The sequence below is a fragment of the Limulus polyphemus genome, unplaced genomic scaffold (assembly GCF_000517525.1).
Source record: "Limulus polyphemus unplaced genomic scaffold, Limulus_polyphemus-2.1.2 Scaffold32, whole genome shotgun sequence".
Classification (NCBI taxonomy): Eukaryota; Metazoa; Arthropoda; class Merostomata; order Xiphosura; family Limulidae; genus Limulus; species Limulus polyphemus.
In genome coordinates, this window is record NW_013665642.1 from 1,592,311 (window position 1) to 1,606,483 (window position 14,173).

General features: G+C 32.2%; 1 protein-coding gene across 6 annotated transcripts in view; it reads left to right on the top strand.

Moving 5' to 3' along the window:
* LOC106460146 (guanine nucleotide exchange factor for Rab-3A-like) overlaps positions 1-14,173 on the top strand; it is a 41,941-nt gene that overhangs the window by 14,010 nt on the left and 13,758 nt on the right. For all 6 annotated transcript variants that reach the window (XM_022387202.1, XM_022387192.1, XM_022387182.1 and 3 more), the window contains 5 exons: positions 2,549-2,644; positions 3,788-3,865; positions 7,324-7,566; positions 7,965-8,093; positions 13,561-13,640. In XM_022387202.1, the coding sequence (XP_022242910.1) occupies positions 2,549-2,644; positions 3,788-3,865; positions 7,324-7,566; positions 7,965-8,093; positions 13,561-13,640 (626 nt within the window). The remainder of the gene's footprint in view (positions 1-2,548; positions 2,645-3,787; positions 3,866-7,323; positions 7,567-7,964; positions 8,094-13,560; positions 13,641-14,173) is intronic.

Here is a 14,173-nt window from a genome sequence, read left to right on the forward strand (position 1 = left end):
TAAATGTTCATTGTGGTAAATGAAATAATAATTTGATCTAAGTAAGAGTTGTTTTTTTTCTTCCTGATTTGTGAAAAAATTTTACATGATAGGGCAAAATGGATTTTCCATAATTCAGCTACACAGATTTTGAAAATGATATTCATTCATTAAAATCAAAACAACTTTTATGAAGTTTAAATTTGCAGGCCTGTGTTATCGTTGTGGTTCTCTATGCTTTCACCCAGGACCCTATCAAACTTTTAGCACACGTTTCTGCTCTTACTGGACATGTCCAATTCTTATTAGCCTTTGTACACATTTCTACTCCCTTGTTTCTTCCCACTTTTTCATTACTGCTCTTCCCTTCTCTTTTATCCTGGTCACTCCTTTCCTCCCATATCTCCTCCTTTGGTTTATCTTTTTGGTATTATTTCTGTTCTGGACAGATGTTCTTTTCTAGTCCAGGTACACAGTATTTTGTCAAACTCTTATACATCTTGTATATGCCCCTCTGACTATGGATGTTTGTATGCTCTCTCAAGTCTCCTCTTTTCAGCTTTTCCCCCTTTTCTATGGGCTGGCATGTGGACTACCCCATAATCGTTTGTCTCACATTAAACTATCTCCATCATCTGTCTGTTTCATCTCCTGTAGCATACAGACTTTCACCAACAGCCATTCTTCAGTTACCCCTGCACCTATAACATGTGTGAGTATTCATTTACTTATTTTTTCCCCCTCAATTCTTCTACTTTTGGATCCCACTAGGTGGTTAGTGTTGCCTCACAGGATATTCTTACCCAAAAAAATCTGCATCAGGCCAAGATAATTGGAAATTGATCAGACCATTTGCCCTGTCCCAGTCAGTGCCCTCTGTGAGATGGGGCTGTTCTTCAAGACCACTGGAGTTCTACTCATGGTAATACTATAATACATTCAGTAGTTGATCCAGACTGTACTCATTCCATGGACTATCATGGAAAAAGCCAGCACTAGAGTTTTGCATCTGCCCACTTCTATGGCTAATGCTTGCTGGTTTTTAAAAATTGGGTTTTGTGGTCACCATTGCACTGTCTCTAGTAAAAGACCTTTCTGGCAGGCATTTGATGGATAACTGAGCACATTCTCTGGATCTCCCCTATATGAATCCCCCATCCTTACACTTTGAATGGAGCACGGGAGACTCTTGCTACTTACTAGCTTCCATCTGCTGAGGTAGTGGACCATGGAGGATCCTCATCAATAGGACCTAAACACTGGGGGCTAGAACAAGAGTTTCTCTATGGTAAAAAGTGGGGCAGTGCTATTTCCACAGTGTAGTGCAGATCACCCAATTGTATATAGATACATCACAATCTCCAAATGGAATTTAGACATATATCACTATCTCACACTTGTATATCTGTCTGTCTTTAGCATAATTACTACTCCCACAATGGCCTGAATCCTCTGTATCTGTATCCCCTCATCTAGGTAACTTTCACACTGGTCTCTCCACCATCTCAGTATTGGATTCTAGCTTTCTGTGCATGGAAGTGAGTGATCATATTTGAAGTTAACATTTTCCTTAGTCAGGCAAGTTGTGCTTATATAAGTAGCCTTATTAATTATGTTCAATAAACAAATGTATGTATGGTGCCCTCCTCCAGCAACTGGTGAGGGGCCCAAAGTGTCTGATGGTAGAGGAGCTGTGCACAGATACTTAACACAAGTGCCCTTTTCCCACAGCTGGTTTTGACTCATAAACTCTGATGGTTGAGGATGTGTGCACCCACTATACAGTCTGAATGAGCCCTAACGTCACTACACTTATTGGCTGTCCAACATCTAGTGTGCAAGCACTTGAACGGTCATGTACCTATTATGCCCTCCCTTATGACACCATGTAGGCCTTTCTCCTCTACTAATCCTGCTCACAGGTGAAGAGTATACCCTGAATGAGATGAGACGTGATCTCCCATGGGTGTGCTTCCATGGAGTCCCAGCCATAAGGTGTCAAACCCCATTGGCTTCTTTCAGACATTTAATGAAGGGAGCTCATCTAGGTAACTTTCACACTGATCCCTCCCCCATCTCAGTATTGGATTCTAGTATTCTGTGCATGGAGGTGAGTGATCATATTTGAAATTGACATTTTCCTTAATTGAAAATGTATTTCTGATAGATGCCCACCTCCATAAGTGTTCCCACCCATCCTCCCCACTTTTTTGATGCACTTTTATTTGTGGTCTTATCAAAGAATGAATATTTTGCACATGAATATAGAGGGTACACTTACACTAGGAGATGTGTCACATTCCTATTGGTGGAGGGTTTTGGTGCAGTAATGCAATTTCCCATAAATTTTAGATGGGAATTTTCACAAGACTGGTGGCATGCAAGTATCTCAGGTAGATTAGTGCAATTTCATGATGAAAATAGCTTTCTGTGTATGGAAGTGAGTATCCATAGGAAATACATTTTCATTTAAGGAAAATAACTTGAATGTGAAATTTTACTTAATTTCTTTTTAAATATTCAAAAGTGAAGATGTTTGATTCCATGTATATGCTTTTCCAATATAAAGGAGCTGAAGTTAAAAGACGAAGAAGTTGCTCGTCTCTGCCAGATCAGAGATGAGGTTGGTGCTGAACTGGAAGAGTTAACTGCCAGTCTTTTTGAAGTAAGTTTCTTAAATTTTCATTCACTGTTTTGTAAATAGGCCATATGTGCAGTGGCGTGCATAGGTTCTATGATGCCCGGGGAGGGGTCTCAAATGCAGCACATGACTGATACATAAATTTCACTTTAAGTGTGAAAAGATATGCAACAAGTAACACAAGTAAAATGTGTATAGTCTACAAAAAACTGAAAGTCCAACATCTTCAAAGTATTAAAAGAGTTGAAAAAATCAGTGATTCTTCTTCACAATTAAGTTAAGAAGTGATTTCAACAATAAAGTATTTGGGATTCTGATACCTGCTAGGTTGTATAACATATTTAATTTAGCAACATGAGCTAAATAATTGGATCAGAGGCATAAAGGTTCAGGCTTTGCCATCTCAAATTTAGAAATTCTCACCAAATAAAAGAGAAACAGTCAGCAGCATGAACATCACCTACATGGTTACTCTTAACCACATGGTGCCACTGACTCAAATCTTCTACCTTCTGGTCTGCAGTTCAGTATGCTAACTACTAGGCCACATATGCAGTAGCGTGCATAGGTGTGTGTGTGTGTGGGGTGGGTGGCCCCGGGCATCCATATCGGGAGGGCATCCAATGCAAAGAGTTGAATTGAATAGTAGAATCCTTTCCCCCCTTCCCCAAGGTCTTAGATACAAGGGAAGTTTTTTTTTATATGGAATTGTAATCAGTTTGATATTTTCAGTTCTTGAAAATCTGTGTTAGTTTTGTATACATTCTTTTCTGTGCTGAATTGCATAGGAAACTTCTAAAAACTTAAAATTTATTTTGAAATGTAATTTTTTGTTTGATTTATAACCCTTCCAGGATCATAAAACATTCACAAAAATTTTAATAATCAACTATCAAAAAGTGTCCGATTTTGAAACTGTTGTATCCATATGTTTGATGAAAAAAGAAATCAGTGATTTATTCCTGCCGACGGTTGTTATCATTACCAGATGAAATCTTAAAATTTATTGACAGTGTATTAACTTTATGAATGTTAAATATTTTCCTAGAAAGATAGGTATAAAATTTTATAGATGAGTGTTGGTCACTTAAAAAAGGTTAACACAAAGTGAAATTTATTGTAACTTCTGAGTTTTATGTACTTAAAACATTAATCATTTTTCTATAGGAGGCTCACAGTATGGTTCGTGAAGCAAATATAAGACATGCAAAATCTGAAAAACTATTAATAGAAGCAAATCTTAAGGTAAGTACTAAATTTTATTAAGAAGAATGTTTTCTGTGTATTATTGCATGTATGTCAGAAAATAACTTGACAACCCATCTTTGGATAAATAAAATATGCTAAACCACACTTTTGTCTGTGTGAATTGTGTAACTCGTGAGATTGATATTGGTATATACACTAGTTGCTTTTGCAATACTTAGACAATAAACAAGTGTTGGTTTTTAAAGGTATTTTATAGATGGTCATTTAGTTTTGGTCAAATGAAGTTTATATGCTATTTTAGTTATAATCCCTGAAATAAGAAGTTAAATTCAACATTGACTACAGAGATTAAATACATTGTACCAAAATGATTTTAGAGCCTCACTGTGTGTTACAGACCATGTTTTTTACATCTGATCATGCCCTAGTTGACGACTGAGCATCTTGACAATAGTCCTGCAGCATAGTTTTTATTGCAAAAGGCTCAGAAGTAAGGTTGTAGTGTAAAAGGATGATGGTTTCACAGCACCTGTTTCAACAGTATGATTGCTCAAAATTCCATAGGTGCCTCGACTGGTATGTCTTCATATGGAATAGCTTGAATACCAATTTCATTTTCAAGTTGCTCAAGGTTTGGAATGGTTAAAAGGGAGGTATGATTGGAAGCCTTAGTTTGGTAAACCTACTCACTTTTGGTGTAGTTTCCAGATAAAGGTCCTACATGATTATGTTGCAACTGTTGCCTGGAGTGTTGTTTTCGCCATTGACCTTTGTGTTTGTGCATTCTTGCATTTTGCTAACCAGATTTCATTCTGAATGGTTTGGTGTCCCAAGTTGATCCATATTCTTGTATTTTCCAATGCCTTTAAATATAATGGGAATTTCATTCTTATAAATTCAAAATCCCTGATTTTAAGACATCTTTATGATCTGAGTTTATGAATACATTATATAGGAAAAGGCTGTTATGTACTCTTACCCAAAAGTGGTTAGTTTTAACTTGCAGCACACTATCTACAAAATACCAAACAATGTTAAAGTGTAAATCTGATACGTGCCTTGAGTTTATATCCGCTGTGGTTGTCACATTACTTGCATATTCAAAATCATTTTAATATAAGATACTCAACCCTGTATAAAAACTTGAAATTGTTGTATGTTTGCTGCTGTAAAGGCAAATGTTTTGGTTTTCAGTACAACTCAACCAAACATAGATTAAAAAGTGAAGTAACATGGGTAACATACTGAGAGATCAACAAACATTTGGGTTACCAAACAAGCAGGCAGATGAAAAGAAAGAAGAGTAACATAAAAAGTAAATAGCCAGATGGATGAACTTAAGAACAGTTACATGAACCTCATGACAATTAAATCTAGAGATATGGGTGAACATATCAGATGTTGAAATGTAATATAGTTTAGGTTTTAGAGATACACAAGATATATTTTATAGTGGATGGCTGAAATTAACAGTACATTAGTTGATACTTTGAACAGTTAATAATTGGATCAACAAAATAAAGAGAATAACCTATGGGTCTGTGACTACACAAATATGAAAGGATGTTAGGTTAACTGACTGAGAAACCTATAACAGTTAGTTTTTCAGTTAATTCTGTGAAAAATCAGAAAACAAAACAAAACTGGGTGTATGTATTTTCAGTCAGGGACAGCATAATATAAACATTTCTGTACATTAGTCATATTTCTTAAATCTGAATCTCCATGTCACATTGCTTTCAAAAATTAATAGGGGGACTTTTTAAATAAGATTATAGCAATATAATTGTATAAAAGACCATTAGCTTTGATTGGTAGGGGACCATTATAAATTTGCTTTATTATGTTGTAACTTAAATACATTGGCTAATTTCTTAATAAGTATTTGTAGAAATATTTGGTTTCTAGAAATGGTTTATCATATTTTCAATCAAAGTAACTTTTAAATTATGAAAGATAAAGTACATTTTGATCTAAAATCCCTCATATTTTATCCTGTCGTGCTAGCAAAACTTAACTGCAGCATCGTGCATGCAGGACTATTACCCTGGGCATCATTCTTTCAAGTCTTTGGTTTAAACTGTATGCTTATTTACACATCTCAATCTCAGGTATTGAAGCAGAGAAACGTGATGTAGTTTCAGAACACGTTCTTCAAAGTGTGTTTACTAGAAGGTGAAGATATCTGCAGAAGTATACTGAGGTTAACAGAGGTCATGTGGAGGTAGTGTAAGACATGAAGGTGTTTTTACAACATTTCTTTCTTCATGGAAAAAACTTTTAAAATATGTAAACATCTTTCATTATGTTTGAGAGACAAGCACATTTTTTTTTCAAGATTTCTAGGTCTGATATTAATGTCTATGTGTGTGTGTGAATACACACGCACAATGAGAATCCTAAAACAAATGAACAACTGCTTCAGTTTGTTTCTCAGTTAATTCTGTGGAAAAAAATTGATGGACTGTAGAAAAAATAAGATTGATGGGATTAAGGGAAAATAAATAGTATGTGTATTTCCAGCCATGGACATCCTAATATAAATGTTAAGCTAGAAAATTAGTAATAAGTCTCTTCTTATTTAAGAATTTTCATGTCACTCTGCTTTGAAGATTTTGATATAGGAACTTATTTACAAGATCTAGCAATATATGTATGTACAAGATCAGTAGTGTTGATTTGTGAAGGGGTATTTTAATTTTTGCTTTAAGAAAAAAATATATATATATATATATGTAAAAGACAGGCTTCTATTGCAACCTTACTATCTTTTGGGAATTAATGTACAATTTTAATTGTTTATTCTTATATTATTATTATTATTTTTTGGTGTGAGGGCTTTGCTGCAATGTTTCAATTTAAACGTGAATATTTTTCTAATGAAAAAATATCCCAGTAAATTGAATAATTTATTATCATTCTTAATGATTTATTTATGCTTGCTCATGCAGTGGCTTTTGTCCTATTGCTCCTTTTTAATGCACTGTTTGAGAATGTAGTCTCAAGTTTTAAAATGATTGCATCCATGTTATTTAAATGTTTTGTAATATAAACAGTAAAGTTCTCTAGTATTTTAACTGAGGAATTTCATTTTGGTCTGAAGTATTGTGGTTTATTGGAAAGATTAGTAATGTTTATCCTGTGTGCCATCACCAATGTTAGAAAACATAGGATTAAAATATATTAATGGATATGATTTAAGCTACATTAATAGCACTTTCCCTTTTTTGTGTTTTTTATTACATTTTGAGTATGACTTGAAATTCTATTTTGTTTTCTCAGACCTCTTAACAAATATTACAGTGATGTAAGTGATAGCTATCATTAGTTGTATTATTAATGAAAACAAAGGCTCAGACAAATCTAATAGCTTTATTAATTGAGGAGTCCTCATTTTGACAATGATTATTAATAACTATTGATTACTGAAAATAACTAGTGAGATGTATATGATGGTATTGAAATGTCTTTGAATTTTTAATCATCTTATTTAGAATGATGTTATTCAAGCTGAAGTTCAGGCTTTGAAAACCCTTGTAATTACTTCAACTCCCAGTATGCCTAATCACCATCTTCACCCTCAACTTACTGGCAGGCATAATGGTGTTAATGCTGTCCTACGCTCAGGACACAAACGTTCTCCTAGTAACTATGAATTAGCCTCACAGACAGAATCTCCTCCATGCTCACCTATTAAAGGAGCTTCTACCTTTCTTAGTAGGACAGATAATTTAGAAGTGAGTGTTTATGAATTTGTATTTTGCTTCTTATTCTTATATGGAGGTGACTAAGAATGAAGACCTTGTTAGAAGGAGAATGTAAATTTATGCCATTATTTTTTATTTTTTTGCCAAATATTGCTTTTGCATAAGCATTTCTCACGATGAAATAACTTAAACCTGTGTAGTATTTTTGTAAGAACCTGTTCGAAACAAATTTAATATTTTGTGCCTCAGTATTTAACCTAACAAAAGTGTTGTTCTGAGTATTTATATAATGTCTGAAAGGATTAAAAGAAGAACTTAAACATTTTAAAACTGAAATTAAGTTTATACATATTGGAATTTAAGTGCTTTTCCTGTGTGTTTATATTAAAATTTTATGTGATTTAAGTTTCTTATTTTGCTTTTTACAGGTTGACCCAGTATGCCATGAAGAATTTGTCAGTTGGAGAAAAAATCCTCACCAAGTAAAAACACACCCTTTTTTGATGCGTATCTACAAAGAAGATATATGGCCTTGCTTGAGATTTTCAAATGAACAGGTAGAGCTCTTTAATTATAGCTTTTGATAAATTTTATTAAATAAAAATTACAACATTTATTTATTTATTTTTTATAAAAAATGTTGCATATCCAAATGACAGCTGAGCTGAATAATGTGACATGTTTATAAAAGTACGAGTGATTAATAAGCTACTAATTAAAACTAAAGCAGATTAAAATCAAGCTAAAAGTTAAAAGTAAACATTTAAAAGCTAGAATGTGATATGTTATTGAACTCTTAAAAAGGCTAAAGGAGGACTTATTTATAATCTTTATTTGTAGGTTGTTCAAGTTTTTTGATTATGATATAAAAATGAATACCTAGGCCTTACAGCCTAGTCTTCTATTACTGATGGTGTTTTGTGTGATACACTGAGGTCAGTGTTGTTCCACTTCTCTTTCCAAAGTCCATCAGTTGGGCATGGACAATGGCTCCTGAGAGCCCATTTGAACAAGTGAAAGAGACAGAAGCCAATGGGAGGTGCATCTGCTAATTGTATGTTTATGAGTGATATAATGTGAATTCCCAATTGTACTTGCATCTTTCCAAAAGAACTGGCTTGTTGAGTTGAACACATTGCTGGAAGCTTTGTCTTATTGGCATCCAGTCCATACAAAGATGGTACTTCTTCATGGTTTAGTGATGATAACATATTAGCTTGATAGCATGCAGAGTTAATCATGGATTTTTTCTCAACTCTCTAAATGTTTAACTTCCCATTGTGGCTGTAACTTTCTTCCACCATAAATCCTTTGGAAAAGTTTTGTAACATCCTCGGTACTATTTTTATAATGTTCTATTACTAGCAAGATGATACTAAATCATGTTGTGTACATGTAACTTATCTTGTTTCATTCATTGTGATGAAATACTTCCATTCATCAGTTTCCAGATACTGCTCATACAGCTTTCAGTAGCTGGTTTTCCATTTGGCTGTGTGCTTTGGGAAAAGCTAGTGAACATGGATCTGGTACCTTGTTTCTACTTTAGGTTAATGGATCACTGTGCTCTTAGATTCCTTATGATAACAAGTTTTTAACTTTCTTTGTTATCTCTAGTGTTTGGTAGTCATTTGTAAAGCAGCCTTTTTATTTATTTCTTGTTGGAATCACAACTTCATATGCTTTACTAATATAGTTCAACACCACAGGTATTCCTTTCTACAAAACACTAAAATTTCATGTCTTGCATACTTTTATAATTGATGAATAGGAGAATTGCATGTCAAAAACTTCTGTATTTGAACCTTCCAAAAAGGAATACATTTTAGGAGTTATGTGCACTTTCAAATCTCCATACTTCAATGAATTGCGACAAGAGGGTCAGGGCTTTTAACCAACTCTTTCGTAACCCACTAATTAAAAATGGAATTTGAAATTTCATAAATAAATATTGAAAAAAAAAGTTCAAACTTGAGTGTATCTGGATGTTTGAACTTCTAGATTTTTATTTTGTGCTGAATCCTAAGCTTACATTCATTTCTCTCAATCAAATTTCAGCATTTGTATAAGTTGGACATTTTATGATTCTATGCTTTCTGTATGTCCATATGTGAATTTATACCACTGGAAGGGTCTTGAGAACATTGTCTTGCTCTCGGCTTTGAGAAAGGGTAGAGTTTAAAGCAAAATATTGATAGAAAGTGGAGGTACCAAGCTCATTGATATGTAATCTAAGTTCCAATATTTATGCGTGTAAGTTAGTTATACGTTTAAAAATAGTAAGTTCGATACCATCAAGGGTAGTGAAGCAACCTTGAGACAAAGTTGTGAAATACCACCCACACACCATGCAATTATATAGAGGTGTAAGATTTTTGATGATGATTTTTTCATTCCTGATAGTGTTTTATGTATTTATTGAAAACAAACAATATTTATTCCTTCACATTTAACTTCGTAATTTAACTCTTTTTCAGCATGGGCTTGGGATTGACCTCATAACCATTTTTTGGTTGTTATAGTTTTCATGCTATAACTTTTAAATTAGTAAGTGTATATTAATGAAATTTGGCATATTATCAGTAAACATTACAATGCTTTCATATGCAAAATATAAATTGTTTTTTATTAAGTCTTAAGGTTTGTTAAGCAATGTTTTTCTTATGTCTTATTTTTCTTTTTGCATGTTGCCTATCCAACATGCAAAGTAGTTTAAAAATACTTTTATGCATCAGAAAATATTCAAATTTCACATGTGAAATCTTTATAATGTCCAGATAGTTATCAAATGTTTTTTAAGAAAAAACTTTATATTTTATCCATTATTTTCACTAATGAATCTCTGTATGGGTTTGGTAGATTTGACTGCTCTTGTAACCATCATAAATAATTAGGAAATAAACATAAATTATGCCTCTTTCTTTCTAGAATGACAACAAATTATAACACAAAATCATAAATGTTTAGACTAAATAGCTTAAATCTCTTAACATTATGCATTCATATACATATATTTATTATTTTTACTATATTGACCAGGCATGGCTAACAATACAGAAGTTACAATGGCACGGCACTCGTGTTACCGTATCAACTATTATAAAACTGACCTTTAGTCTTTACAAAGTGGCCTGTCTTGGCTATGTTTTAGTAGACTAGTATTTTGTAAAATACAGTCACATTATTATACATTATATATATGTATAGAGATTATTACTATTTCAAAATAAGTTCTTAAACTTATTTTTATTAAAACATAGAATAGTAAATAAAGAAGTAAAGCAAACAATTATCTCTTCCAGTTACGACCTTTGTACTTGGTTGCTGCTTAACATAGGTTGCTAAGCCTTTTAGAATTTCGCATGTGGTGGATATGAAAGAAAATAATTTTTTTTTAGGTTTTATATATACAGTTGAATAACCAAAAAATCATAAATTACTATATTGATACCATTATAATTCCACTATAATTTATCAAGCTATATTTGGGTCTAAAAAATATGAAATTTCAAGCAGATTAAAGACACAACCTGCCTCCTTGAAATCTTGGTTCGAAAGAAAGAGATGGCATCCTAACACATGAAAATGGCTGAGAAAGCCACTAGGGGAACATTCTGAGCTTTCGATTGGTTATTCACATGTCATATATTGAAGTAAGTGTATATAAGGGACCATTTCCAAAAATGGAAAGAGTTGAGCGGGTCACTGTTTGATTGATCACATGAGTGATATATGAGCAAAGAGGAAAGGTGGGAGGTTCTTATTTTATATTCTAGCTTGTCAGTATCAGTAATTTGAGTTCCTAATTTGTCTGAAGCTATAGACTTAGTATTTTGACATCACAAACATCTAATTTGAACCAGTGCTGCATTCAACATACCATGTGACACACAAAAATGGATGATAAACTGTGTTTTTTCAATATTTACTTTCAAAACAAGAAATTAAGTAATGTATAATACTAAAATTTGAATCAGTTTAATACCAAAGTTATTGACATAAATTCATGAAACAGTAGTTCAATAAAATTTTGAATATGAGTCAACAAACTCGATGACATGGCCTTTGACTGATGACCCGTCTGGAGAGGGTTAAAAGGTTCTTAATCCTCATTTTTCTGTGTTTTGTGAGGGGTGCATAACCCTGTGATTTCTCCACTTCAAAATTTTCTAACTTCATACAGCTTCCCATAGTTAGAAACACAAACTATGTAATTGCAAGCAAGAATATAAATTTTGATCCTCCTACGTTTTTAATTTGCTGAGATATCAATAAATTTGTCAAACCCACCAGAGAAGCACCTCCCCTCCCTCTGACTTTCAAAATTGTTTGTTAATCAACTTGACAAAACTGACAAACATGTTATATATACGTAATCAATAGAAATAATAGGTTCTGCTCTATATAAATCTTGTGTGTTATTGTTTAGTTTTCTTACCATAAGTGGTTAGTCCTACAAGATGTTTGATATGTTGCTGTATTTTACTCTAGTGACTGATAAGTTTTTTGTGTTCAAAAATGCATATTTTTTAATAAAAAAATTACTAAAATATGAAAATTAGAAACTTCTCAGCTTAACCTAACAGAACTTCAGTAGAATGAAATGTCTAAAATTTCACAAACTCCACTACATAGGTAACATGAAACCTCACAATTACATGTTGCTAACATTAGCTCTATGGAAAACAGCTTATGGCCTTCTTCAATAATATTTTTCTTTTCACATGACATTTAATACTTCAGTTGGCACAAAGGATAGTAATAAAATTGTAAAATCAAAAGAAAAGAGATGTTAAAAGATTAACATTCGAAACTGTAAAATGGAACTTACTGATCAATACTGCGGTCAATGCAGAGTTTAAAAAATGGAATTATTCATTGTATTTCATATTTTCTGACTAAATTTCACTGTACATTGATCATTTTGCTATAGCGAAAGTTAAGGTATAAAAAAATAAAAGTATATAAAATTTTACAAAAAAAACCTTTGTTACTCACTTAGGAGGTTCTAGAGTTTATGCAAATGAACTATGAAACTTTAAGATGAAAATATGTATTTTTATTCATAGTATGAAAATCATCTTTTACTCAGACTCAGTAAAAGCTTTGGTAATTCACAGACAACTCTTTAGTAAAAATAGTTCATTAAAAACTGTGTGTGTGTGTGTTCAACAGATGTTTAATGTGTACTGAAAGCTTTCCATATTTTATGAAGATACATAGACATAGTGAATTTGGAATTATAGTAAACATTATTAAATATAGCTTCACAGATACTGGGTTGGTCAGTTTGATTGAATTTGTGAACAGGTGGTTATTAATTATAAATATATTTAAATCGTAAATATTGTTGACAACATATCATGGCTGATAGAGGTATTGGTATCACCATTTTCAAAGTTGAGATCATTGTTTACAGGTAGATCTTTGTTATACTGTGTTTGTATTATTTACAGTGGGAAGTTATCTCTTTTAATCAGCAAGATAAGATATCAAGATAGATATATATATCAAACCAGTTAAATTTGATTGGATGTATAAAATGGAGTTCTCCAATCGATTATATAAGAAAATAGAAATTGAAGATGAAAGAACATAATTTTATTGTTTTTATTAAAACAGTATTTTACAACAATATTTTTGATATTTCAAGCCAAAAAATAATATAATTAAGTTTTTGACTCAAAACTAGACATTATTAGAAAGTTTGTACCTATTTATCAGTCTGTGTGGTTGGCATGTTGTTAACATATATAGTGAACAACCTTCTTTATCCTTGTCTTCTAAGTACTGTAAGGTTCTGGTAATTCAGATTCATTTCTTGCCTGTATTTGATATGTAAATTTTGGATATTTATCTTTATGACTGTGTGTGTATATGTATATATATCTATATGTAATATGTATGGAAAATACTTTGCTGCTTCAAAAATTTCAGATATTAAATTATTACATCAATAAAAAAACAATTATTTTTGCATACTTCTTTAAGTTAAACTTTTAATCTAATGTGTTATGTTTACAGCTTGCAAAGGAAGTTTTAAAAGCCATAGAAGACAACAGTATTGTCATTGAAGCTGTCAGTAGCAAAACTCCCTTCCCAAAGTATGTATCTTGTTTTATTGATGTTAGAAAATTTATTTGTTTGTGTGCTAACAATCTTTTCTGTTGCTGTTGAAGAAGAGGAATGAAACTGATTTCAAAAATTACGAACAACTTTAATGAAATATGTAACCTCTCATATAGTTTACTTGCATTAAGAAAACAGTTTGTGATTATCTTTCAACCACACATCATAATAACTTATCTGAAGTGGGTGCAGACATTTTATGCAAAGCACCCCAGAAACACATGGATTTTTAGCATTTAGGGAGTTAACCCTTTTGCTATGGGTGGGTCAAAGGCCACGTGTCATGACATTTTAGAGAGCTATTTTCAAAATTTTATTAAATAGATTTACTATTATTTATGTCAATGGGAAGGATATATCACAAATTTTAATATTATATATGTTTTAATTTCTTAGTTTAAAAAGGAAACAAACTATTATTTATGTCAAAGGGAAGGATATATCACAAATTTTAATATTATATATGTTTTAATTTCTTAGTTTAAAAAGGAAACAAAGAAAAAAAATT